At 37.6% G+C, this 27093-nt stretch overlaps 1 protein-coding gene across 1 annotated transcript in view; it reads right to left on the reverse strand.

Moving 5' to 3' along the window:
* The window catches only part of RP1 (RP1 axonemal microtubule associated), a 73363-nt gene that overhangs the window by 14035 nt on the left and 32235 nt on the right, over window positions 1–27093 (reverse strand). Inside the window, exons 4-12 of the mRNA XM_084864901.1 lie at window positions 16127–16290; window positions 13897–13983; window positions 11260–11392; window positions 5989–6140; window positions 4888–4966; window positions 2576–2651; window positions 1007–1083; window positions 869–900; window positions 577–706 (exon numbers count right to left, since the gene is read on the reverse strand). Of these exons, the coding sequence (XP_084721027.1) occupies window positions 577–706; window positions 869–900; window positions 1007–1083; window positions 2576–2651; window positions 4888–4966; window positions 5989–6140; window positions 11260–11392; window positions 13897–13983; window positions 16127–16290 (930 nt within the window). The remainder of the gene's footprint in view (window positions 1–576; window positions 707–868; window positions 901–1006; window positions 1084–2575; window positions 2652–4887; window positions 4967–5988; window positions 6141–11259; window positions 11393–13896; window positions 13984–16126; window positions 16291–27093) is intronic.

Consider the following 27093-nt stretch of genomic DNA (forward strand, 5'->3'; position numbering starts at 1 on the left):
ATAAAATTCATCTTAATGGCTAAAAAATAAGAATCTTCATAAAATTAAATCATGTTGATGCATATTTCTAGATAATCCTGGGCATTACAAGGTGTGGGATGTTATTAAATTTTGTCTTCATCATTACATTTTGAATCTCTGGAATTCAAAATAATGTCTTAGTTATTTCTGTGGCCCTCAAATTATTTAAAATTATGTTTTGAACAGGACAGGCACTCAGTATTGAGTAGCACTTAATTCCTTAAATGACCACACTGTGTAAGAGCTACATTGTGGCTTTCTATGAACAATTATAATGTTAATTTCCTACATTTTAATCTTCAATTTAGTAATATTAAATATTGTTTTCATGGTGCAGTGCTCTGGTCAATGACATTTTCTGCCCAGAGTTAAGGCCTGCCATCTATTGATCATTTGTATTAATGCAGATAGTGAATTATTTAAATGACCCAATACTGGTATAAAGACATCTGAAAAAGAAGAAGCAAAACTGTAAATTAAACTAGGTCTAGAAATCTGTCTTTCTCCAGCTCCCAAAACCACCACAGCACCACATGCTTTGCCCAGTGATTTTACCATATTTGTCTGTCTTCTCTCCAACTGCATCAACTGTGCCATCTGGATGCAGACGGACAAACCCTCTGGTAAGCTTGTTGTAGAACTGAAGAGTATTTCCCTTCATAAACTTCCAACTTTCTGCAGCCCACTAAATAAAAAAAAAATTTTTTTAATCAATACGAAAAGACAAAGAGAAGAAAATTACTAAGAAATACCCCTTACCAAACATCCTATAATGTTATCTTTTAACACATCAATAGCTACTTGAACACTCTACCAAATAATGTTTAAGCCAAAAATAAAGTCTTACTGTTTCCTTTCTATTGCGTTCGAGCTTCTGCCCTGAGGATATAAAGGGAAGAGAGGGCCATTAATTTCTGCAGAGCCACGCTCTCCTCAATCATCATACAATAGAGTTCTTCCAGAAATGTGTGTACATGACACTCACTTGCAGAGACGATATTGTTATCCCTGGCATACAGTTCTCTGACAATTTTACCATCATCTTCCCCTTGATCCAGCCATCTGTGGAAAGAAAGTGTACCTAGTATATTCTGGCTTTATATTTACACTAACCACGGGCAATTATCTAGCCCAGTCAGAAATAATGGATAATGGACATTGCAAAAAGCCATAGGTATCTGGTTGGTAAAATCAGAGTGGAAAATGGAAAAGGAAATGCTTAAAATGACTAGGTGAGTGCGGGGGAAGTAGGAGAAGCTACTAGCAGGTAAGGATGAAATGTGTTTCCCTAATCGACAGGTGCATTATTCAATCAGACTGCCCAGCTCATACATTTTACATCCACTGGACCAATTATTTCATCCTCTTCTCTGGCCACCAATTAGAGTACAAACCATATCAGTTATTTTATAAATGGCTGTTACTGGTTCCATGGGAAAAGAGACAGGAAAATGTCAAAAGATAGAGCAAATTTATCACCACTATTGGGAAAATAACCCAAATATCAAGGCCTGGTGACAATGGGTCAACATGTCATCCTATATAATAAAAGGTTAATATGCAAATAGACCAAATGGTGGGAACAACCGAACAACCGCTCACTATGATTTGTGCTGACCACCAGGGACTGTGTGCAGAATATGGCAGGCATTGGCCATGGCGGGACGGTGAAGGTGAGCAGGGGTGCCAGACCAAGGCGGGGTACCGGTCACTGTTATTGGGGTGAGCCTCTGGTGGTTACTGAAAATTCTTTGCTTCCATGCACTGCAGTCCCACTCAGCAATTGCACCTGCTGGTCCCACTTGCATCTGCTACCTGCACTGGAGATGCTGTTCACACCCTCTGCCAGCACTGGCTCTGCTCACACTGCTGCTGGTCCCTATCACCCCTGAGGACTTCTCCACCTCCCCCTGCTTGGAAGGGGTGATTGGAGCAGCAGCCACTGCTCACACCCGCTGATGGTGCTGGCCCCAATCACTCCATGCCATCAGCAGGTGAAAGCAGGCTGGCACCATCAGCGTGTGAGAGTGGCAGCAGTGGGAGTGGGTCTGCCGGCAGACAGGGGACCAGGGGCTGCAGCGGGAGGGGCCAGGCAGGGGCATGGAGGATGGGCCGAAGCCTGCCCCTGTGCCTACCACAGCCTCACAGCTCCTAGTTTCCTTCAAGGTGCACAAATTCATGTACTGAGCCCCTAGTTTTTGTATAAAAAGCCACATACATTTATTTTATACATCTATTTTTGAACCTAATTTGGGATCTAATCCAATGAGAATAAGTTTTCTTAACAGACTTTCATTCTCCTTACTAGAGAGAATTTTTATTTTTAAAATCTATCTTAATTTCCCAAGGAATATTTAAATTTATATCATCAGGAATAATGATAATTATAATAAATATATTTCTACATAGAAGAAATAATACCTAAAATTAATGTTCAAAAAAGTTACCCAACAAAGCACTATTAACCAGGAATAACTGAATAATTTATCCATTTCTCCAGAACTTGGAACTAATGTGAAATGAATTTAGTCAATGTAAAAGCACATCTACAAACCTGTGGCAGAAGAAAGCATATTCATGATTGGTTGTGGGATCCCTGATTACAACATCATCAAGAAACCAGCCATTTCCTAAACACAAATTTAAAAAAAAAAAAAATGAGGTGTGAGTATGTATTGTCCAGATTTTACTTGAAGTTTTGAGAAAGAGGTTCTAGTTTATAAAGGCCTTGGGCACCTTTAAGTTTTCATTCTTCTAATAAAGCAAGACATAAGAGAAGTAAGCTCGAAGAAGCACTTAAAACTATTTCTTATACATGTAACAAAAGCACAGTATATTTCAAGGCCTTATGTTCTGTTGCCTACTTCAATGTTTTTCCTAACAGTTAAAAATAGAACAATTCTGCAATTGCTGTTGATTTCATAAACTGCATTTATAATTCCGGTCCTGGCATCTCCCAAAGAATACATGTCTGAACTATTTCCAAAATACGTTTGTGGGTGAAAAGGGGCCACATGCTAACCTGACTAGCTCAGGGAAGGCCTGTGTGGTGGCCTTGCAAACTCAGAGGTCTAATGTAACCACAACAGATGGTCTAAAATTAAAACTTTTTAACTAAAAGCAAATCATAGGTCATAGTCATGTCCTAGACTAACATCTTCCCCTACAAGGGTCAATCATTACCTTAACTGAGACTGTCTATTGTCCTTCTGAATCAATGATAACATGTCTTTGGAATGTCAAAGTAATTTTCCTTTCTCCTGACCCCTCAACGCACAGGCACTGCTCTGCAAAGAGCATAAATACACTGCAGTTGTTAACTGTTAACTAGCCTGTACCCACCTATGCAAAAGAAGCATGTACCTATCATTTTACTTTTTATCCAATCCCAGAGGCTTCCCCACTTTGCTTTCTCCCATCTCCCTAATCTAGCACCAATGGATTTCATGTAACCCACATGCATGGCATCTTTGGATTGGATTGTATAAAATGAGGGGCAAATCTGCCATTTCCCGGAGCATTCTCTCAATTTGTTGAGATTTTGCTTCCTAGAAATTGTCGACAGTTTGGCTCAAATAAACTCGCAAAAAATTATTCACAGGTTTGAATGATTCTTACGTTGACAAAACTCTCAGCAAAGTGGGAATAGAGAGATCATATCTCAACATAATAAAGGTCATATATGGAAAAACCTACAGCCAACATCATACTCAATGGGCAAAAACTAATATATTTCCCCCTTAAGGACAGCAACATCACTCTTATTCAACATAGTACTGCAGTCTTAGCCACAGCCATCAGACAAGAAGAAAAAATAACAGGCATACACATTGAAAGGAGGAAGTTAAAACTGTCACTGTTTGCAGATGACATGATTTTGTACCTAGAAAACCCTAAAGCCTACACCATGTGGGCTCTTCCTCCTGTCTCTGTTGCTCTGGGTTTGGGATCCCAGAGTGGAGTTGAGACCTCACACTCCCAAGAAAACAAAGCTTTGCAGTGGATGTCACAGGGGCTGAGGCCGGCCACAGCTTTTCGAGGGGTGCTGCCCCTGAGACTCCCCTTCTCTTACCAGTCTCTACATGGTTTCTTCAGTTCTCCTTACACATATGTCCTGTCAGCTGCACTTCACCTGGTTTTTCAAGTTGATTGTGACGTATTTTAGAAGTAAATCTGGTCCCTGGCTGGGAAGGAAAGGATCCTCAGCCTCTGGCTACGCTGCAGACATTCTGGGGACTCTGGGGACTTTGTTCTTAACATTTTGAAAATTACATATTGATACTTTTAAGAAGTTTATTTTTTTTATCATTTTTGTGGTGTAGGCACATTAATACTCTTGTCTTTCGTTAAAGGATTTTGTTTATCTTGTGGTTATTTCATAGACAAGAAGAAAATGATTGCATTGGGAAGAAGTGGGTCACCTCTCGGCACTGATGGGAAATCTGAGGAAGGAGCTCACACAAATGGCGGCAGAAAATACAGTTGGGACCTTGCTGCCAGGACAGTCTCCCTAACGTGCCACGCTTGGCAGGAGAGCTTGTACTTCATGGACTATCCTGCTGCTGTATCCACCAGTAGCACGCTGAGATGTTTCCCCTGCCACAGCATTTCATCCCAAATTCCCCCAATATTTATGCATCCCTTTTCCTAGCACTGTAGGCAGAAGAGCTACTTAGTCAAGCCTATGTTATTTCAATGAAAAAAATATATCCACCTTAAATTTAAAGAATATCTGGGGACACTATTTTAATTTCAGATGGTCAATACTTAAGCATCATCCTATTAAAAGTTTCCTATAATTATTCTCTAAATTTGTACAGAGTTTCCTATGAGTATAATGGAAGCAGACCTATGGAAGATACTTACCTGGGCCAAGCCCATCATGTCCTATGACAATTTTGTACAAATCCCCAAGGTGCACAGCCTCTAGGGAGAAGGTGTCAGTCTGCAACAAATCAAACAAGTATAGTTAGATCTGTACTATGAGTCTGATTTCTAACAAGAGCATAAATTTAGGTAGAGTAAAAATTGTGAAAAGAATTAGGTTCATTCAAATATGTTTAAAGTAAAAGTCAAACAATAATATTAATTTCTAGAACAGGATACCCAGTTTTCTAATATACCCAACTCATTTTCACTACCAATTTTTCATTACAAGAGCATAAATTGGGTCTCCCTACAAACATATTTTTCAAAGCACATTGAGATTGGTAGGAGGGATGGAGGTGCGAACTGAGATAATCTGACATCCACCTGTGCTGTTTTATTCATCAGGAGGGGGAGCGTCTCTGTGGAGGCCACTCGTGAGGAGCAAGGGGTCCCAACTCCACACCAGACCCCCAGCCCAGGGTCCCAGAGCTGGGAAGAGAAGCCCCTATGTCTACTGACTGTAAAAAGTCACTAGCTGTTCTCTAGGATTCTTCCCCTCTTTTGTCTCTTTGCTGCACTAGATCTTACTTCAGGGTCACTGAGCCTCTATCTAACTAAAAATCTATCCAATAATGTTTAGTTTTGCCTACATTTTAACACTTGCTTGAAGTGAAACACTGCTTTGTCACTGACAGATTTATCACACAGTTTGCTAGTACTTTGTCAGGGTGATATTTCTCAATAAATATTCACAGCACAATTTCCTGTGAAAACAATACAAGGTTTTGCAGTAAACTGACTCATGCTTACGCGTTCTCTCCTTTGTTTGTCATTTGAGAGACACATGATCGATCATACCGGTATCAATATGAAAGGGTTGCTGGGTCAAGAATCAAAGTTTTGTTAGACATTTTTTCTGTAAACAACTTGGTCAAGAACCAAAGCATTCAAGATGGGAGACATTTGAGAACTGAGGTTTGACTACATACTCTACACTACTGAACTGTGCACTTACAATAGCTAAGATAGTACATTTTATTTTATGTATTCTTACAATAACTTTTTTAAAAATCAGACAAAGGACTTTTCATCACTTACTTGTCCTCTTAAAAAACTGATGGAGCTCTTTGATCGAAATAGTTGTCTGGATCCTGTATCTCCCTTTTTCCCATAGATTGATATGTAGACATTTGCTACTGTCCCAGAATTCCAAAGCTCACCCGTTGCCACATGCACTTCATAGACTGTCACTGACAACAAAAGAAAAATAAGCTTCTTATGCCAAGCATTACTTTTATGATAGAAAAATTATAATATATATACATATATATATGATCAAGAGTTCCAGTTTCAGGTAAGATGGAGTTACACACTCCACCCTGTCTCTCCTACTGAATACAGCTATAAAATCTTGACAGGATGCATGGAACAGCTATAAGAAGGCATTGAAAAATAAAGAGTAGCAGAAATTGGAGAAGACCAGCGCCGAAACCGGTTTGGCTCAGGGGTAGAACGTAGGTCTGCGGACTGAAAGGTCCCAGGTTCGATTCCGGTCAAGGGCATGTACCTGAGTTGCGGGCACATCCCCAGTAGGGGGTGTGCAAGAGGCAGCTGGTCGATGTTTCTCTCTCATCGACGTTTCTATCTCTCTATATCTCTCCCTTCCTCTCTGTGAAAAATCAATAAAATATATTTAAAAAAAAAAAAAAGAAATTGGAGAAGACCAGTATTTAAAGTACCAACATGTGGCAGTGATTTTACTATATATATATATATTTTTTTTTTTTCATCCTCTGTTATCTCCCACCTGGGACTCAATGTTCCAGGAACCTGGAAGTAGGCACAGGAGCTGAGTAGAGAAGCTTTCTTGCTCTGACTCAAGAAACAGGAAATGGAACACTTAGCATATGGAGAAGGTACAGATATTCTACCATCTTTTTCCTCTTTAATTTCTCCATTCTCTCACATTCCATTGTCTGGGCAGAGAAGCACACAGGACCCAACCCTTGAAAGGAAAAGAACTTCATTTCAATGAAGAAGAAAGAACTGAGCTTCAATAGGACGAGGCCAATATCATTGCCTCAGGGGGCTGTGGAAAGTAAGAAAAAGCTTAATATTCACATCATGCAATATCTGGAGAAGAGAAGAGAAATATGAAGCTCAAAAACTATTTAAAGAAGTAATGGCTAAATTTTCCCCAAATTTGGCAAAGATATATACCAGATATATTCAGTAAACCCTAAATACAGTGAGTTCAAGTCAATCCATGACTGGTAACATTATAATCAAACTACTGAAAACATAAGACAAACAAAAAAATTTAAAATAGCCAGAGAAAATGATACATTACTATAAAGGAATAATCATGCTAATGAGAATAGATTTCTCATCAGCATCAGAAACCACAGATGCACAAAAGAAGTGGCACGATATTGTTAATGGGCTGAAAGCAAAGAACTATCAACACAGAATTCTATGTCCATCAAAAATATCCTTCAGGCCCTAGCCAGGTGGCTCAGTTGGTTAGAGCACCATCCTGCACAGCAAATTCCCAGTCAGAAAACATACCTGGGTTGCAGGTTTAATCCTCAGTCAAGGAACATTGATGTCTCTCCTTCTCTCTCTCTCTCTCTCTCTCTCTCTCTCTCTCTCTCTCTCTCTCTCTCTCTCAAAAGCAATACAAACATATCATATCTTTGGATGAGGCATACTTATATATATGCCTCATCCAAAGATATATATATTTTTCCCCTTCAAGAATGAAGGTGGCATAAAGACATTCTTATATTAATGAAAATTAAGAGAATTTCTTGCCATAAGACCTGCTCTAAAAGAATTGTTAAAGGAAATTCTTCAGAGAGAAGGCAAATGATGCCAAAAGGAAACTTGGAACATCAAGAATAAAAGGAGAGCAAACAAAAACGAGCCTGCATAGAAACAAAGTGAATGAACATAAAACTGAGATTGTAGTTACCAGAGGGGTGGAGGAATTAGATAAAGGTGATCAAAAGGTACAAACTTCCAGTTATAAGATAAATAAGTTCTGTAGATATAATGTACAACATGATTATTATAATTAATAGTGTTAGATGATATATTAGTATTTGGAAGTTGCTAAGAGAGTAAATCCTAAAAGTTCTCATCACAAGGAAAAAAAACATTATTTTTCTTTTTCTTTTTTTTTATATCTATATGATGTGATAGTTATTAACTAAACTTGCAGCAATCACTTTGCTATAGATCAATTCATTATGTTGACCACCTTAAATTCATACAGTGCTTTATGTCAATTATGTCTCAATAAAACTGAAAGAAAAAAGTAAAGGGGAATCTTCCTTATTAAATAATATATTCACCCAGGGGTTAATTATGCAAATTGAATGCAAAATAGATTTTTCAATAAAATAGCTTTCACAGAACCTCAGCAAGATACTGGAATAGGAAGCCCCAGTCCTATTTTCTTAGGCACCAACTTAATTTTGTTAATTAACAAATTGCTTTAGTCAAAACTCCAGAAACTCCTGAGTGAAAACACATAAACCTTTTCAAGTAGGAGACCATAAGCATAATCAAAGAGGAAGCAAAGCTAGCCAAAACCGGTTTTGCTCAGTGGATAGAGCGTTGATCTGTGGACTAAAAGGTCCCAGGTCAAGGGCATGTACCTTGGTTGCAGGCACATCCCCAGGAGGGGGTGTGCAAGAGGCAACTGATCAATGATTCTCTCTCATCGATGTTTCTAACTCTCTGTCCCTCTCTCTTCCTCTCTGTAAGAAATCAATAAAACATATATTAAAAAAAAAAAAAGAAAGAAAGAAATGCAACTATTATATAGTCAATGCTTTGGAAGTTAAAAAAAAAAAAGAGGAAGCAAAGCTGGAAAAGGATAGAGAGGTCTGCAGGATAACTAGTGGGGCTAATTAGTGAAGATGTTCCTATTTTTGAAGCTAGTCCCCAAAGACTAGACAGGTAGTGTTTTTTCAAATGCCCAAACTGAAACAAAAAATCACAGACAGAGCAAATAACAGAGAAATATGGCCCAAACAAAAGAACACATTACATCCTAAGAAACCAACCACAAAGCAATGGAGATCTATGAATACCTGACAATTAGTTCAAATAACTATTTTAAAGGTGAATAATGAATTAAAAGGGAACATAGATATTTAAAGGACACCAAAACACCATGCACAAACAAAAAGAAAATGTAAAAAAAAAAAAAAAAAAAAAAAAAAAAAGATACAGAAACTGTGAAGAAGCAAGGACACGGGGCAAACTGTGCCCCGCAAGATTTGAGGGGCACCCGGGTGAACCCTGGGAGTAACAACTTATGGTAGCAGAGTCTTAGTGGCAGAAACTGCCACAGGAACCACTGCTGGGGTAGGAAGTCTGAACTGTACTTAACAACTGCTGGAGGCTCACTGCAGAAAAGTCTGCGTGTTTAAGACTCCAGGGGCACCCAGTCATACCTTCGTGTCTTTTGTCTCCAGGAGCCCAGCTGGATTCTGACAGTAAATATCAGAGAAAATGTTCCTCCTGTTTCTTTCCTCGGGAAGAGGAGAAAGGGGAGCAATCTGACATACACCAGAACATTCTGTTCTTAATAAGGCCTGTCCTCTGGAGAAATGATTTATTTATTATAATGTGTTAATTACAATTAAAATCAAATTTAAAAAATACCTTGCACAGCCTGAGAGAGCCCACTTTTGCCCTGGTTTTCTCAGCAACCCTTGTTGTCTTCAGGAAAATAATTCCATAATTAAAAGATATTTTTCAGGTTAACCAGGCAAACACTTTTAGACTTCCTTTTACCTTAAAGGACAAATACTATTATACTTGTTTATAGACTCAAAAGTATATAATATAGGGTGGAAAAACACTAATTCAGTCTTTCCTTACTGTATGTACAATGACATCATTTCATACACAGCACCAAATCTCTGCTAGAATTTTGGGCAAAAAATATGTCTGTCAGTCATCATTTCCTATATCTACCACTGACCTAGATAACTAAAGGCCTACCGAATTTATAAATAGCACATGAGATGATATAGATAGCACACAAGAGACACCACTTGAGAGGTTTCTCCAAGCCAAGAGGAAAAACTAAAAGTAATTTTTTTTTATTATTAATCAACCATTATACCAAGTACTATAAGGAAGGCGATGGAAATCAGTAAGTATTTGTAGAATATGCCTTCTTTTGAGCAGAATTATACAATTAAAATGAAACGAAGAAGCAAAAAGTAACTACTGCATCATTACTAACAGTGGATAGGAACAGGGAACCTAGCAAATGTCTCTTAGGGAAGAGAATGGGCTGATGAGAAAGGATGTTGAGAAGAATACTTAGGAGTGATGAGAACAGTGCTCATACATAGCTTTCAGTTTTTAGCAACTGGAACTGTTCATATCACTTCAAAAAATATTTTTAACTTCAGAAACTTAACCAGGGCAGAAGTGGGCTCTCTCAGGCTGTGCAAAGTATTTTTTAAAATTTTATTTTCATTGTAATTAACACATTATAATGCACCTTATTTAAAAACTACAAAGGAATAATCAGTCTGCAAATGTTTTACCAACCTATGTTCCCTAAAAAAGATACCCAAGTTATTAGCTAAACATAACATAGATCTATGGTATTGTGTAACTCTTGCTAATCTTCACAACATATTTATTATCATTTCTTTCTTTAGAAAACTAAGGTATCACATTTTTAGTAGAAAATATCCTAGATTGGAGAAAAATTGATTTTTTCGATTTCCCAAATCATAATTCTCATTTACCCTTTTTCTATTCTTTTCCAAAGCAGAGGCCAGCAGACACAACAGCAAATTGCTGCTATAGACAATCACCCTGAATCCTTGTGGCAGTCAAGCGGTGCATAGTGTAACCCTAAGCACAGCCCACTTCTCAGCCACATATACACAAGGCTTGAACACACCTTTGCCTTTGATCAAATGCTTTCAAAGTCATTGAGCAGTTCTGTTTTTATTTCCTAATCAAATAAATAATTTTTCAAAAGTAAGGCAGAGTCTGGTGGGAAAAGCATACACGGAGCTGCATTTCTTAGTCCTGGAGTAAATTCATTGGACATTCAATTTCTCATGACCCTCTCAGAATTCATTTTCTTGTTTTGATTAAGAGGCTTTTCAGCTGACCTTCCTACAGGGTTGACTGTTGATAAGAAACATATTTCTGACTGCCAGCTAAAAAATATAGCACCAGCAAAGATAAGAAATTAGCAATTCCTCATTCATTAATTTATTCATTCATTAATTTACTCAACATGTATTTATCAAGCCCCCTGTTCTTCAGCAGTTAGGGAAACAAGTTTTTTTTGTGTGCTGCCTGGAGTTGGATCTTTCCCACCTGGAAGAGTGGGTTGTCCTCTGTTTAAAACAGGAAATTCTCGACAGATTTCCCCATCTTCTTGATCTCGCGCTAACCATCGTTGTACAGGTATATAAAACTTTTTCCCAGAATCCATGTCCCACAATTGTATCTACAAAAGCAACAAGAGTACTTGTAAAAATATTTAAGAATACTTTTTTTATTCTAAAGTGACTTTCATAAAAATATTAGCATGAGCTCGTATTTCATGCACTACAGACTCGAAATGGTAGTTACTTCACTGGGGTCTTAGCAATGAATGAAATTCAAGCAATAATTATTTATTCGAGCACCTATCGATATTATACCGTGCTATATCTAATCATTTATCCTGTAGTTAAACAAAGATGTTAATAAATGCCCAAAATCATCAAAAAGTAGAAACTATGTTTTCTCATTCTAAAATCTAACATTTCATAGTACTGTACTATTATTGCCATTGTTATCTGTTAAATTAATCTTTAAAATGTCTTAAATCTGAGATTTTCAACTTAATGTGTTTAAGAAATCGTGCTGTTATAAAGGTAGATTTTCAAGACCTAAACTTACTAAATCTGTGGGTCTTGGTAAGGTACAGAAATTTACATTAATAAATTCATGTCAGGTGTGATTATGGTGTAATCATATGTTTAGAAAGGCTCTCAAAGAGCCACACAGAATTACCATTGGCTTACAAAACTGCTACTGCTGCCACTAGTATTTGATTTGATTATTTTCATTAAAGCTTAAGAAGATTATTTGAGAAGTACACAAAATAAATCACCAACTGAAACTCTTTATTTCGTACTCTTCCTTAGCTGAACTTGAAAGGATCGAGATTAAGGTCCCAAGAACAATGTGAATATTTTATGTGCTATGAAAATATTGTATCATTATTGCTATAAAGGACTATCTTTTCATTCAAGTCCCTTCAAGTTAGAAACACAAGTTGGCTTACTACTTAAAATTTTAAATTTCAAAATTCTTCACTGTATTATAAGCATTGAATAGAAAATCCCCAGCCAATTATCTAGCATCTTAATTTGAAATAATGAGTAAATTATATACAGGTTTTACACACTCAGAATAAAACTTTGAATCAAGAATATCTTTCTTCTTTATTGGTACTCAAAGATAGGGGAGGTAAACCTCAGGCAAACAAGTTACCTTGCAGTGAGAAAGAACTTGCCATAGAGAGAAAGACAATAGGAATTTTCAGCCTGACTTTTTTGTCTTTCTTCTGCGATATTATACAAACTTTTTCAGGTAATGTAACCAATGTATTAGCATTCCAGCTTCAAAATGGATATAACATTGTTTATTGATTATAAATCAAATGAGATAGCAGGGAAATTAATGATCATTTTCATGTTAGTTAATTAAGAGAGAAAATGAAAATATATTATTATATATGATCACTTATTAATTTGAATATCATCCTTTAAAAACTCTATATAGTATAAAAGAGAGAATTATTTTATATTGAAACCAGGAAGTAATTTTGAATTTTGAAATCAAATTTCAACCCTCTATATTTGCTTTTATGAGTTGCATTTTTTTTTTTTTCATTCTGGCTCAAGATTTTTCATGACTTGATGCAAAGAAGATGGCATTATTAACTATATATTTCCACTAATAAATTAAAATGTTTATCTTACATAAATTTTTCATTTATTTTCTCACATTATAAAACTACTAAACAAGTTTGCCAAAAATATCAGGAGTTTGACTAGATGTTCCTTGCATTTTAAGAACTTGTTTAATTTGACATCATTTGTTTTTGAAATGACAAGAGATGGAAATATACCACATATAAAAATGAATGACAAACTGTATGATTTCCAGTTCTCAAGATTTGCATTTATTGGCAATCATGCTAATAAGTAAAATTTTTAAAGAAAAATGTAAACAGGTTTTTTTGTTGTTGTTTTCTGTGGGGACTTTTGCTCTTAAAATTATTCAGGAGGCATTATCTTGGTTTAGCATGAGCAGATTAAATTTGAGAGTTGGAAGTCAAGGTCTAATAGATTATTATTTCACCAACACTAATGTTCTATTTTTAAAAATCTACTGAAGCAGCTGAAACTGGTTTGGCTCAGTGGATAGAGCGTCGGCCTGTGGACTGAAGGGTCCTGGGTTCGATTCCGGTCAAGGGCATGTACCTTGGTTGTGGGCACATCTCCAATGGGGGGTGTGCAAGAGGCAGCTGATCGATGTCTCTCTCTCATCGATGTTTCTAACTCTCTATCTCTCTCTCTTCCTCTCTGTAAAAAATCAATAAAATAAAAACATAAAAAAAGATTAAAAGAAAAAAAAAATCTACTGAAGCAGATAACATCCACCTAGTTACTAATGCGGCAATGTCAAGAAGCAGTGTTATTCCAGAGTCCCAAGTATTTTCTTCTCTTTCCAAAGAAATAAGAGAATTTATTAGTTGAGGTGCTTCCCTTAATTAATATGGGATTAAATTACTAACAAGGGCACGTGATACTACCACCTTAAGGATTACACTGACTAAAAAGTTCCAGGTTTGACTTCATCAACTCATAATAGGCATGAAATGTTCCCTTGAGGTTTGATTCCTAAATAGAATTTGCAAAGTTTTTGGAAAGGATAGGAGTGTGGATATGTCTTTACCTGTTTACAGTGCCAAGAAGGGGAGATGCCAGAGTTTGTATGACCAATACGAATTTTAAAGAGTGTACCAATGTCTCCAACCATGATCTACAAAGTAATTATGAGAAAATCAATGCAATTTCACAAAATCTCATTAAAAACAGCCAATCTTAGGGCATTAAATATTGATAAAGGGGTCAAACCATAAGAAGATATCTATACTAATAAAAGAGAAATACGTATAGAAATTGACTGTACCTCTGTGTCACCCACCAGCCAATCAGAAAGGAATATGCAAATTAGCAGGACAAAGATGGTGATGCCCCTGCTCCCCAGCCACTCCAGGCACAGAGCAGCTGGGAAGGACATGAAGCCTGCTAAGAGGAGGAAGGTTGGGGGGTGGGGGGGGGAGGAGTAGCAGAGGAAGCTACAGAAGCGGTGCTCTGGCCCAAGCAAAGCTAAGACTGCAGAATCCAGCTGGAGTCAGTGAGAAGCCTGCAGACTATGGCCAGCATATGCAAAAACTCTGGCCAGAGTCAAGACTGTGGCCGGAAAGAAGGCAGAAGGTGGTAGCCAGAGCGAAGGCCTGGGTCCCAGGTGCCAGAGGAAAACAGGTGCCAGCAGTCAGATGAAGGGAGGTCTATTGCACAAATCTTCGTGCAACAGGCCTCTAGTAAGAATTATAAACATGTATGAACCTCATGACAGAGCATCAAAATGTATGAGGCAAAAATTGACCGAACTGAATGGAGAAATTGTCTACAATTATAGTTAGAGACTTCAGTATCCCACTTTGAATAATGGATATAACTAGACAGGAGATCAATAAGGAAAAAGAGGACTTGAACAACATCAACTAAGTCTAACAGACATGTATAGAACATTCCACTCAACAGCAGAATATAGTTTCTCAAGTGTACATGAAACATTCTCCAGAGAAACTATATGTTATGTCACAAGAACAAGTTTTGAAAATTAAAAATAACTGAAGTCATCTATCTTTTCGAATTACAATGGAATGTAACTAAAAATCAATACAAGAAGAAAAACTGAAAAATCCACACATATGGTGTAAATTAACATACTCTTAAGTGACCCATAAATTTTTTTAAAAAATGCAAGAGATATTTTTAAATACCTTGAGATAAATATTTAAAAAACAGATACAAAAACAGAGGGGATTCGATAAAAACATAACTCAGAGGGAAATTTTAGATGTAATTCCATAAAATTTGAATGTACTTTTTGAACCCTGAGAACAGACACCTACTAAGAAGGGCTGCTGGTGGATAACTGAGCTCAAATTTAAAAACAGTGCCTAGCAGCCACTTCTACCCAGGGGGTCTCTCATATAAACTGCGCTTCAATGTGAAATTTCCACTGAACTGCCTGACTCTGCATTAAACTGCCTTACTCTGCACTGACCTGCCTACCTGCATGCTGTTTCTGCCATCTGAGCCAACCCTTATAAAGGAGTTCCTGGAAGCCTATTTAACCAATAGGGCCAAGGCTTTCCCTATCCCATTATAGTTACATAGCTCCGGCCAACCAGGGCAGCTCTACTCTGACTAATCACACTGTGAGGAGTTGGAGTCCTCATGTGTATGAGGACACATCAACCAAATACCAGGGGCAGGGACTTCTCTATCTCTACCCAGTTTAAAACAGTCCCTCTATGCATTCATTCATTCAACAGACATTATTAAATATATATATAAAGTGCAAGGTGCTTGACTCATCTTAAGTCTTGCCTTTCATACTAATCTTTCTGACTTTAGTTTAACAATATAATACTAGTCTCCCCTGCTATTTATTTCTTTAATACCTGTTTCTCTCTGCTTCCTGCTTCTCCCTTGCTCTTGATCTCAATGTGTCTAGTTACGAACTAATAATTTGATGACAGCTTTTTTGTCCTCCTTCACTTGACAATTTTACTTTTCCCTTTTTGATCATGACTGAGAGTCTTGTCTGTTAAAGCCTTAGCCAGAAAGGCATAAGCCCTTGCTTTTGACCACAAGTATAAAAACAATACATGTTGGCTACCTCGTTTTTTCTTGTTGTATTGCAGTTTTATTTGTGTTTAATCTGCTTAAGCACAATTGAGCAAAGCTGCCATAAATTATTTTTGATTGACTGTCTACAGGACACATGTAGTCATAATGGAAAGTGATGAATTCAATAGATTGCATTCATTCCAAAGTACTAACTGTATCAGTTATATTATCAAGTTTTACTTGATTTGATTACTTACAGTAAATATGTCTTCATGGCCATCCTGAAATCGAGCTCCATCTGTCCCATAAAGATATATGGGGGCTGAGCTTCTCCACTGTCCATATAGTATAATATAAACCTGTGAGCTGGTTCCTGCATTTGGCAAGTCACTGGTGGTTATGGAAACTTTCCAGTTACCACCTACAGCAGCACAAATAACACACAGCATTACAGCAACTTATAAAAATGGGAAGACTCAGAACAGCAGGTCATTATAACCTAGGAGAGTTTAGGTCAGACATAATTCACTCTTCTCCACCTCCTCTGGAAAAGTTTGTAACACAGCGTTAGATTGTTGTTTCAATACTCAGTAAAATTAATATGTCCTACAATATAACTCTGAGAATATTTCCTAACGGATCTTTAAAAATAAGGTTAGAAGGAGACCATTATCCTGTCATTGTTAGTTGGTCATTCTGGCTTCCAGGATACTAATATAACTTCTCAAGTTTTTGACAGCCAATTTATTGACCAGGTCAAGGCCTGCATTATAATTATGTGTGGTGGACAGCCAAACAGGGTATATCCAGCTGAGATCAATATTAGCCTCCTGAAGAAATAGAGCACCAGAATGAATCCCCATAATGCTATTCTACACCACACATTCTGGAAAGGAGAGAGACAAAGATAAGTTCTATGAAACAAAAGACAGAGTTCAATGTACACATTGGTATATACTAATGGGTTAACAGGAAGAAAGTAAGCAAAAGCACAAAAGTACATATCTAGAGAATTTTCTGTTGATCCAACTCATTCTTTACATAATAACTTTATCTTTTGACTGAGAATTCCCACAGTCTAATAGTTGTATACTTAAATGTGAGTCTAAAAGAATTCCCAATATCATATAAATAACAGGGAATTATTATTTTAGATTTTCTACAATACATTAAGACCAAAATATAATAAAAGCCCAGCGACCAAAACAGCAGAACAACCAGAAAGACCAGAGACCAGAATGACTGCAAGCCTCACCTTGGCTGCCTGCCCCGCCCGCCAGAAGGGAGTCCCACCCTGATTCAAGGCCCCTGTCTGGGCAGCCAGCCCCACCTGTGCACCAGACCTCTATCCTATATAATAAAAGGGCAATATGCAAATTGACCCTAATGGTGGAATGACCAGAACAACCACTCAACCAGTCACTATGAGGCGCACTGACCACCTCTTGGTCCCTTTCCCCAGCCAGCAGGCTCCAATCCCCCAATGGCTAATGGGAGTGGGGGGGCAGGACCAGCAAGCAGATGGAACAGCCAGCCTCTTGGATCATCCCCCTGGCTGTCAGGCTCCAATGGCAAATGGGGACTTGAGAGTGGGTGGCAGGGGATGCAGGCAGCACCAGGCCAAGGTCCCCGTCCCATCAGTCGCCCCACACACAGAGGGCAACCTGTGCCGGGGTGGGGCCAGTGAGCGGGTGGTGAAAGAGGGCAGGGCCATCTGCAAGCAGCCGGGGAAGATGGCCCAGATCATAGGCCAGGCCTAAGGACCATACCTATGCACAAATATCATGCATCCCCTCACCCTGGCTCACACACACACACACACACACACACACACACACACACACACACACACAGTATAGATATATATTAGAAGCCCTTTGCAGGAAGATTTGTGCAATAGGCCTTCCTTCCCCTGGCTGCCAGCACCAGTTTTCCTCTGGCAGCAGGGACCCAGGCCTTCACTCTGGCTGCCACCTTCCATCTTCACTCCAGCCAGAGCCTTCAGTCTTTGCTTGGCACGGCTGCCCTCGCCTCCCAGGACAGCAATGGCCCCAATCCTACGGGCGTGGCCTGGTGTACCCACCCTCACCTCCCAGGGCGGCGATGGTCCCAGGAGCCTGCGGGTATGGTGCCTGCTGGAGGCTGAGATCCACACCAGCAGCTTATGCCCAGCTTGCTGAGGCTGCATGAATGCAAGATGCCATGTAGGCCCCTGAAGCTAACTCTTGCCACTGTGTCCCCTCCAGGCCAATACTTCTAGCTTTGTACTTGCACTTGAACTGCCTAATACATCACCAACCTCTACTGCCCTGTATGCACCCATGGTGAGATGCTGTAGCCATGGTACACTATTGGTGGGAATGTAAACTGATAGCAGCACTATGGAATACAGTATGGAGGACCCTCAAAAAATTGAAAATAGAACTACCATAGGTGTAGCAATCTCATTGCAAAAGAGATGGAAGCATTATCTCAAAGAGATATCTACATTCCCGTGTTGTTCATTCCAGCATCATTCACATGGAAACAGCCTAAGTGTTAATCAACAAATAAATAAAATGTGGTATGTATGTATGTATGTGTGTATATAATTTTATTGGAATATTATTCAGCCATAAAAATGAAGGAAATCCTGCCATTTGTAACAGATTGGCATGATGTTAAATAAAATAAACCAGACATATGAAGATGAATGATCTCACTTATAGGGGGAATCAACAAACAACAAACTCATAGAGACAGAGTATAATGGTGGTTGCCAGGAGCTGAAGGGTGGGTGAAATGGGGAGATGTTGGTCAAAGGGTGAAACTTTCAGTTATAAGATGAAATAATTCTGAAACCTTATGCACAGCATGGTTGACCATAGTTAACAATACTATATTGTATACTTGTGAGTTGTTATCAAAGTATATTATGTTCTAGCCATACCAACAAAACAGTCATTATGTGAGATGAAGCATGTGTTACCTAACCTTATTGTGAAAAACATTTCCTATTATGTGTGTATATCAGACCACCACGTACACCTTAAACTTACACAATGCTATATGCCATTTATAGCTCAGTAAAACTAGGAGGGGTGGGGAGAAAGACTGATCTTGCAAAAGATAAGAACTACTCTCAAGAAAAAAAGCAGTTACATGACTGGTTTTTTTTGTTTTTTTTTTTTTTTTTACTCCATCACCTTTTACTGTTTTTGTTGTTGCTATTAAGGTTATGGTAATCTCTGTATATAAACAAGAATATAAAAGTTGGTAATTGAAAATATGTATGCATAGAAAAATGGATAATTGAAAATATGTATGCATAGAAAATAATGTTTATGCCCTTTGAGAATTCTAATCATTGACACCTATCACTATATATTGCACTTAAAATCTAGGCAGGGCATTATTCACTGCTTATTTCCAGAATTACAGGAAGAACAGATCTGCCTTAAACCATCAAATATACCAAAACTCCCTCCTCGAGGGTTTCTTGTTTGTTGTTTAGTTTTCAAAGAAGTTTCCAGTCATAAACTGTGTGCTACTTCTCTGTGTGGAAAAATTATGAACCACTTTGAAATGGACTTAAAAATTACTGAAATGCCTTATCAAGTAATCTCAGGGATATCTGCCTTCCATTGTTTTAATTATCTTACAATCCTGTAAATTGTAAAAAATAAAATAAAATAAAGATTAGTAATGTAAATTATTCTTATCTATAGAAATATAAATGTGTCCAATGGAATGCAATTAATTACTGTCCTAGACAGACGCATATACATTTCGGCATTCTTTTTCTCACTATTTTTGTGTGATACGTTAAATTCTTCTTTGAGTCCACCGTAATATATTACTGGTTCCTTAGTTAATTAATGAGTTAAATAAAATACTTGGCATGTGTTTATATTATATCCTGTATGGAAAAAGTATTCTACTTTATATTATAATAATTTTGATTTACAAGGCTACTCTGGGCAGTTACAAAACCCCATTTAGCTCCAATAAACAGGGAATACAAAGTATTTTTACATTTTTAAAGTAGAGATGTTTATAGCATATCCACAAAACTCTGGGCTATTTGTGAGGATGAAATACAGGTGATATCGTAGGCTCAGTTCCAGACTACTGCAAAAAAAAAAAAAAAGAATGATAATAAAGAAAGTCACACAAATACTTTGGTTTCCCAGAGCATATAACAGTTATGTTTACACTACTAGTATGCTCTAGTCTATTAAATGTATCATAGCATTATGTCTTTTTAAAATGTACTTTCAATAAGTTAGAAAATACCTTATTGCTAGAAACTGCTGACCATCATCTGAACCTGTTAGGAAAATGGTGCTGACAGACAAACCTTCAATTGATCTAAAATGTATCCACAAAGCACAATAAAACGAGCTGTGCCTATACAGATACAGAAGAAAAAATACTTCTTCCTTGGGTCCCATGAGCCTCAGTTTTCTCTAAATTATGCTAAAGATACTATGGCCCATCTGAGGGAGTTATTGTAAGGACTAAGACAGTATACATATAGCACCTAGCATAATTTTGGCACCAAGCAGGACTCAAAATGTTAGTCACCTTTACTTTTTTTAAAAAAATTATCTTTGTACATATACCACTGTCTCCCCCCCCCCCATACCTACCCCCCCTCCCCAGAGTTTTGTGACCACTGGTTATACTTATATGCATGTATACAAGTCCTTCGGTTGATCTCTTATCTCCCCCAGATCTCCCTAACCTCCCCGCTGTAATTTGACAGTCTGCTTGTTGTTTTACTGCCTCTATATCTATCTTTTAGTCACCTTTACTTTTATAAAGGGTCATAGGAAAAGATGTTGAAATTATATTTACTTTATGTTTCTTAGTACCCATGCGAGCTAAATAATTCTTGATTAGACAAATACCAACTTTTTAAAAGTATATCAAAGACATTAGTACTAATGGCTTTAAAAAACAGCTAAGCCAAAACCAGTTTGGCTCAGTGGATAGAGAGTCGGTCTGCAGACTGAAGGGTCCCAGGTTCGATTCCGGCCAAGGGCATGTACATTGGTTGTGGACACATCCCTAGTAGGGGGTGTGCAGGAGGCAGCTGGTCGATGTTTCTCTCTCATCGATGTTTCTAGCTCTCTATCCCTCTCTCTTCCTCTCTGTAAAAAATCAATTAAAAAAAAAAACAGCTAAAATTCATTCAGTACTATCTGGCAAGGTCCATGCTAAGAGCTTTAAAATCATTCTCTCCAGGGAACCTCTCCCAGTAATCTTATAAAGGTAGCTTCTCATAGGAATGTTAAAGTGGGTGGCCCTATTTTATAAATGAGAAAACTAACAAAGTGAGTATTACAAACATGCAAAATAGCGTGGAGACCTCAAATTTAACCTTGATAGGGGTATGTTTTGTGTCACGGAAAGGTTTAGGAGGTAAAATATTATTTCATGTAAAAATAACCCCTCCCCCACTAAGCCAATCACTCATTAACTTAAGTGCAACTTAAGTTAGGATTTCTGGTTGCTCCCATTATCCCCAAATTCAGCTTTCCTGAGGATCAACTCTGAGGATTCTTAATAGCTGGCATTTTTCTCCGAATTCCCTTTTGAACTCTAGCTCCAGGCTACTAACAGCATATTTCCATTAATTGCTAACACCACTGTACCTTCTGGGTTTAAGGCAGGGCTGCCTGCACAACTGGGTCCTCTGCTTTCTTTGAAGCAGAAGCAAGCAGCCCTGAGATGGTCCTAATGCCCGAGGCACTCCCTTTAGTCCTGCAGCCTGCTGAGGGAGCCTGTGCTCCGGCAGCACAGCACAGCTGCCATCTGCTGGACATGAGCTGTAACTGCACCACTCCACTTGAGGATCCAAAATCCTGAAATCCAGTTTCTTCCCTAGAACACAATAAACAGGCTAGAATCGCTTCCTCAGCCCCGAGGCACTACATCTCTAAAGCAACAGCCAGGTCTGGGTAACATTCTTAAATTTCCTCTAACGTTTCATGTAGTCTTCTAAATTTCACGATGTTACAAGATTTTTTTCAATAATACAATCATTGTGAAAAAATATTTTTTTAAAGTTTTTGGCCCTAACTGGTTTGGCTCCGTGGATAGAGCATCGGCCTGAGGACTGAAAGGTCCTAGGTTCAATTCTGGTCAAGAGCATGTACTTGGTTGCGGGCACATCACCAGTGGGAGTTGTACAGGAGGAAGCTTTCGATGTTTCATCAATGTTTCTAACTCTCTATCCCTCTCTCTTCCTGTAAAAAAATCAATTTTATATATATATATATATATGTTTTTGAATGTTTAAAAGAAAAAAATCACTTCCACAGACATTTTTTAAGGTGAATGAAGTATTGCTTCATAAAATACAAGAAACTTAGATCTACCCCTCAGTATCTTTGCATACTTCTACACGTATGTATCCAAAGTTAGTAAGATGTAAAGAAAAAGCATTCAAAAGCTCTTTTTGTCCATTCAACACACATTCACTAGGTGCTTTCTATGATCTAAGAAATACGCTAGATTTGGGATATAACCATAAGATGTGGCTGGACTTCAATAAAATGTTATTTTAAATAAAAAGTACATTACATGGCCATCACTCCCAACTTCTTTTCCCCAATATCTTCTGAGCTACCTAGGCCCATTGTTTGATGTAGTATTACTAAAAACCATATGCTACCATGCCAAATTTTCTAAAAACTACCAGTTATTATGAGCGATTTCCCCAATCTTCTTGATACATCTGTATATAACACTCTTTCCAAGTTAAAGACAAAAATAATTTCCTTGTCTCTCTGCTCCAGGAAAAGTACTACATAATTTTTTATTCATTTTAGCCCATCTACCTCATATACAGAATAAAGATGCAGCAAAACAGCATGTTTTCAAGAATGAATGACTGGGTGCTAATCCTGACATGATGCCTACTGTGCACCTGGACAAAAGTACTCTGGCTTTCTGCTTGCAGGTTGTCTCATCTGCAAAAAGGTAGTATCAAAGCCAACAGTGCCTTTATAAGGAAATCTGTAAAACTATCATAGTCTCTGGTAAATAGTAGACACAAAATTAATGTTAACTCTTCTCTTTCTATTATTTCTCCACAATTTCACCAAAACTACTCATTGCTCAATATAGAAGCTTACATAACATTAAGCTTTCACCTTTCAATTAGAAGTATGTATCACAACGTAGAAAAACCATACTCTGTATGTAGAGGCAGTCTTCACCTGGTGAAATAAATAGCAACTCATAATTTCTTATGGATTTATTATTCATATTCAACTGACCAAAGGTATTCTCCATAAAATTAATTACCTTTTAGTTTCTTAATACCAACTTTGTTATTTTAGCACCTCTACGTGTGACTCCACAAAACATTCATCGTTCTACTTTGAGTCAATTCCAGACAAGAGACATAGATTTCAGTATTTTATAAGACTCATTTCTATAACATCATATAGTCAGGAAGAAGAAGGGATCTTAAAAGGTTCCTGGATTAAGTTTCAGGCAAAATATCACAATATTCAAAGCAGAGAATTTATGGTTCAGAGTTTAGCTGAATTTTCCTCTAAGCAACATGTTTTCGTTTATATATAATTAATTTTTTATTAATGCAGGTTAACACAGAAAGAATTCTGTCAAGTTCCTCTTCATAGAAGCACTTTTTCAATCCTGAAGTTTAGTTACCTCTAAAATCATCTCTTTTCTTTTCCAAGTTAAATTGTTCCAGCTCCTTCAATTTTTCTTCACAGAGCATGCCTCAAAATTTTCCATTTTGTATGACCTATTTGAATCTCTTGACATTTTACTAATATTTAAAAGATTATAACTTATAGGCAAAGTACTGGAGAGGCAGCTTAGTAGTAGAACATCTTTTTCTAATCATGAAGAAAAATGGTGAATCCTGTTCCATGGAAATGCTTACAAGTTCATTTAACAGATGCTCTGAGGAAAACTAAATTCAACACATTTGGCACAAGAAACTTTAGAGATTACAATCATGCTTCTATCCTAGGAGAAAAATTACAGATATAGGAAATGATTATCAGAAACACACACACACTTCTGAAATAATAGAATAGAAACTGAGTCTGTAATTATCGAAAAAATGAAGAACAGAGGGATGGTATGTCAAATCGGATCGACATTTTGAAGAAGTAGGAAATTCTTAGAGGTTATCTAATCCATATCCATCCCATGTACATCATCTTATTACAAGGAAAAAAACTCATGATGAAAAAAAAGCTGTGGTGATGTTGAAATTATATGTCTTCCTCTTCCTCGCTACTTTCAAAATTACTTAATTTAGTTGGTTTTCCTCTTCCCAAAAGAAAAAATTTTCACCCTAAAAAACATAAAATATTTTAATACATTTCTGTTGCTAATATTTAAGGATGTCTCATGTTGGCAAACTAGGCAGGCTTGACCAAACATTTCAAAGAAGAAATAATAGTTGATATTTTCTCTTATTACTTGGTTCAGATTTGTCCTTGAGCTCTGGAATCTGTTGTTTAATAAGTTGTTATTCTCATCAACTACTTCAAATATTTCATTTGTCTGATTGTTGGGACCTTGTGTATTTGAGTTCACATCACCCACAACTAGTAGTAATGTGTGTAAGAAATTCACACAAAACCTTTTTTTTAAATATAATTGAAAATTTAATTTATTTTCTTCCTCTAAGTCCAAGAAGTTAATTCTTTTTGATTTTCTTCTTTTACCCATCAAGTCACGTGTGCTATTGAAATAAAGTTGATCAAATATATCACCAATGGCTTCATCAATAAATGCCTTTCTACTACTTGCTTTCTTATTTCTGAACATGGTCTTGTTTGACTCTAGGAAACAGGGGCGTATTTTCATCCATAAATAGTTGTCCAAGGAATTTTCAATATCAGAATCTTTGCAATATGCAAAGCCTCTGTCCTCCTCATTTATAGGTTGGATAATAACTGTTAGAATTGGGCAATGTTGACCACAAAAGGCATAGAGTTTATCCAGAGAGTCACCTTCCTGAAGTGCACCATGAGTATTATTATTTCCAGGCAATGGCTGATGTTTAATAGTATCATTAGAGGCGGGATGGACTTTGTTGGCAGTAGTAAAGACATGAGTGACAGAGGTGCATACTCTTTCCGACCTATCATGACCCGTCTCCTCTGCATGATGGTTTCGTATTTTCTCCTTAGGACAAGTTTTATTTTGAACATCTAGCAAATCCTCTTGAAAAGGCTCAGAGTCGCTACAATGAGGCATGTTGAAATAATTGCATTTCAGTTCAAGGGGTTGAGTCAGTTCCTCCAATTCTGAAGAGGAGAGCTCAGCCATGTTTGGGTCTGGGGCCAAATTTCCAAAAGGTGAATATGGTGCCTCATTACTATTCTCAAGAAGAGTATCCACTGACATAGTATCTGCATTGCCACATATGCCAGAATTTTCAGGAGATGATACTCTTAGCAAATGATTTTCTTTCAGGAGCCACTTGCCCTTGTCAATCAGTACTCCTTCCTCTCTGTCCCTGAGGATACTGTTATGATCATTTTGTTTTGTGCTATGTTCTACAATATCTCTCCCATGATAATTGGCCTTCATCTCACTAAAGTCACATTTATCTTGACTTTCCTCCTGAAATTTCTGCAACTTAGATGAACCTCTGGATACCTGTTCAGACGAGCCAAATGACTGACCTTCAGAATCATAAAGACCCGCTTTTCTAGCACACTGAAATTCCACAGAATTGTAAGGACAAACCTGAGATCTGTTCGGAGGGAAAAAAGATGGTTTAACAACATCCACTTTACCATAAAGTTTTTCTATTGTTCTCTTAACAAATCCTTTATTATTGTCTTTCTCTTGAGCAATCTCCTCACTGCTGTCATTGGAGCTATCACTGGATGTTTTCCATGGCTGATCATTCTCACTGTCTTGTGTATAGTCTGACCAATCAGAAGTCACTGTTCTCTTGAAGCCATTTTTAACATCAAGAGGGGACTCTGAACAACTTCCAATTTCCATGCTTTTCACCATCATTTTTACCCTCGTATTAGTTTCTCCTTCATTGAATTCCTTTTCAGGAACAGGGCAAAACACTAAAGATGGTGGTGGTGCCAGCCCCCTACTGTTTGCCTTACAAATTACACCATTCCTTCTTTCTTCTTCCACAATGTTCCTGCTAGAGACTTCTATTAATTCCATATTTTTACTAGTCTCTAACTCTTTTTGGATCAATTCTTCAGTTGTTTGCTCTCCAGAATTTAGCTTTGTATTAAAGATATCAATGTTTTGCTTTTCTAATTCCTCAAAGGATTCCAGTTCTGAAATGTGTCTTTCATTTGATGTTATGCTTTCAGTTACTGAACCTGATTCTTTAGAAGTCTTTGATTCTTCCTTATCAAAGGTTGTATATAAATTTTTATCCTGAGATTTCTTTAATACACCACCTTTAGATTCATCTAGAGCACTATGTTCCTTATCAAATTCTGGTTCAGCTGCATTTAGGGAAACACCATAATGGCTTAAATTGCTATTTTGGTGTGGCATCAATACATTAAAGCCATGTTTATTATACTCATGGTCTGCCAAAGTATTCAGGTCTTTCTGAACTTCATCAACTCTTTCTAGCTCTTCAATGAATCCCAAATTATCAGTATATGTGATTTCTTTGGAATTTCTTTGGAAAAAGTCACGGGTATTGCAGACTTTGATGGGAATGTAGGCCCCATCCATTGGGCAAGCTTTCTCATAAGTATGTTTTTCCTCATGAGCACAAACTTTATGGGAAGATACTGCATCAGTAAGTGAGTAGCCCTTTCCTAGGAAACAAGCCTGATTCATAGAGTTCTGATCCATGGTACAGCCATCACTATGGGGAAAAATGTTACTGAGGTTACAAGTCTCTTTTGGAAGATAAATCTTACTCCCAGTGCACACCTCACATGGAGAGGAAGTCACCTCTGAAACACAAACTCCAGAAGCACAGTCCTCACTGGCATTTAAAGAGAAGATGTTCTGTGCTTTTTCATTCTCAGTGCACTCAGAAACTCTCTGAATAGTAGGTGTGGAACAATTTGTGGAAAGACCGACTGGAACCATGTCTTGTCCTTTCTCAGGGAGTCCAAAGGGACTTGGAGTGGACTCCACTAAATTGGCCACAGCAGCCTTCAAGTCATCAGCTTCCTCTGGGATGGCAACCTGCTTTAGGACCTCCAACAATGCAAGTGATTCGGAAGTCCTGTTGGTAGTC

Source organism: Pipistrellus hanaki (genome assembly GCF_964339955.1).
Source record: "Pipistrellus hanaki genome assembly, chromosome: 17".
NCBI classification, from domain to species: Eukaryota; Metazoa; Chordata; class Mammalia; order Chiroptera; family Vespertilionidae; genus Pipistrellus; species Pipistrellus hanaki.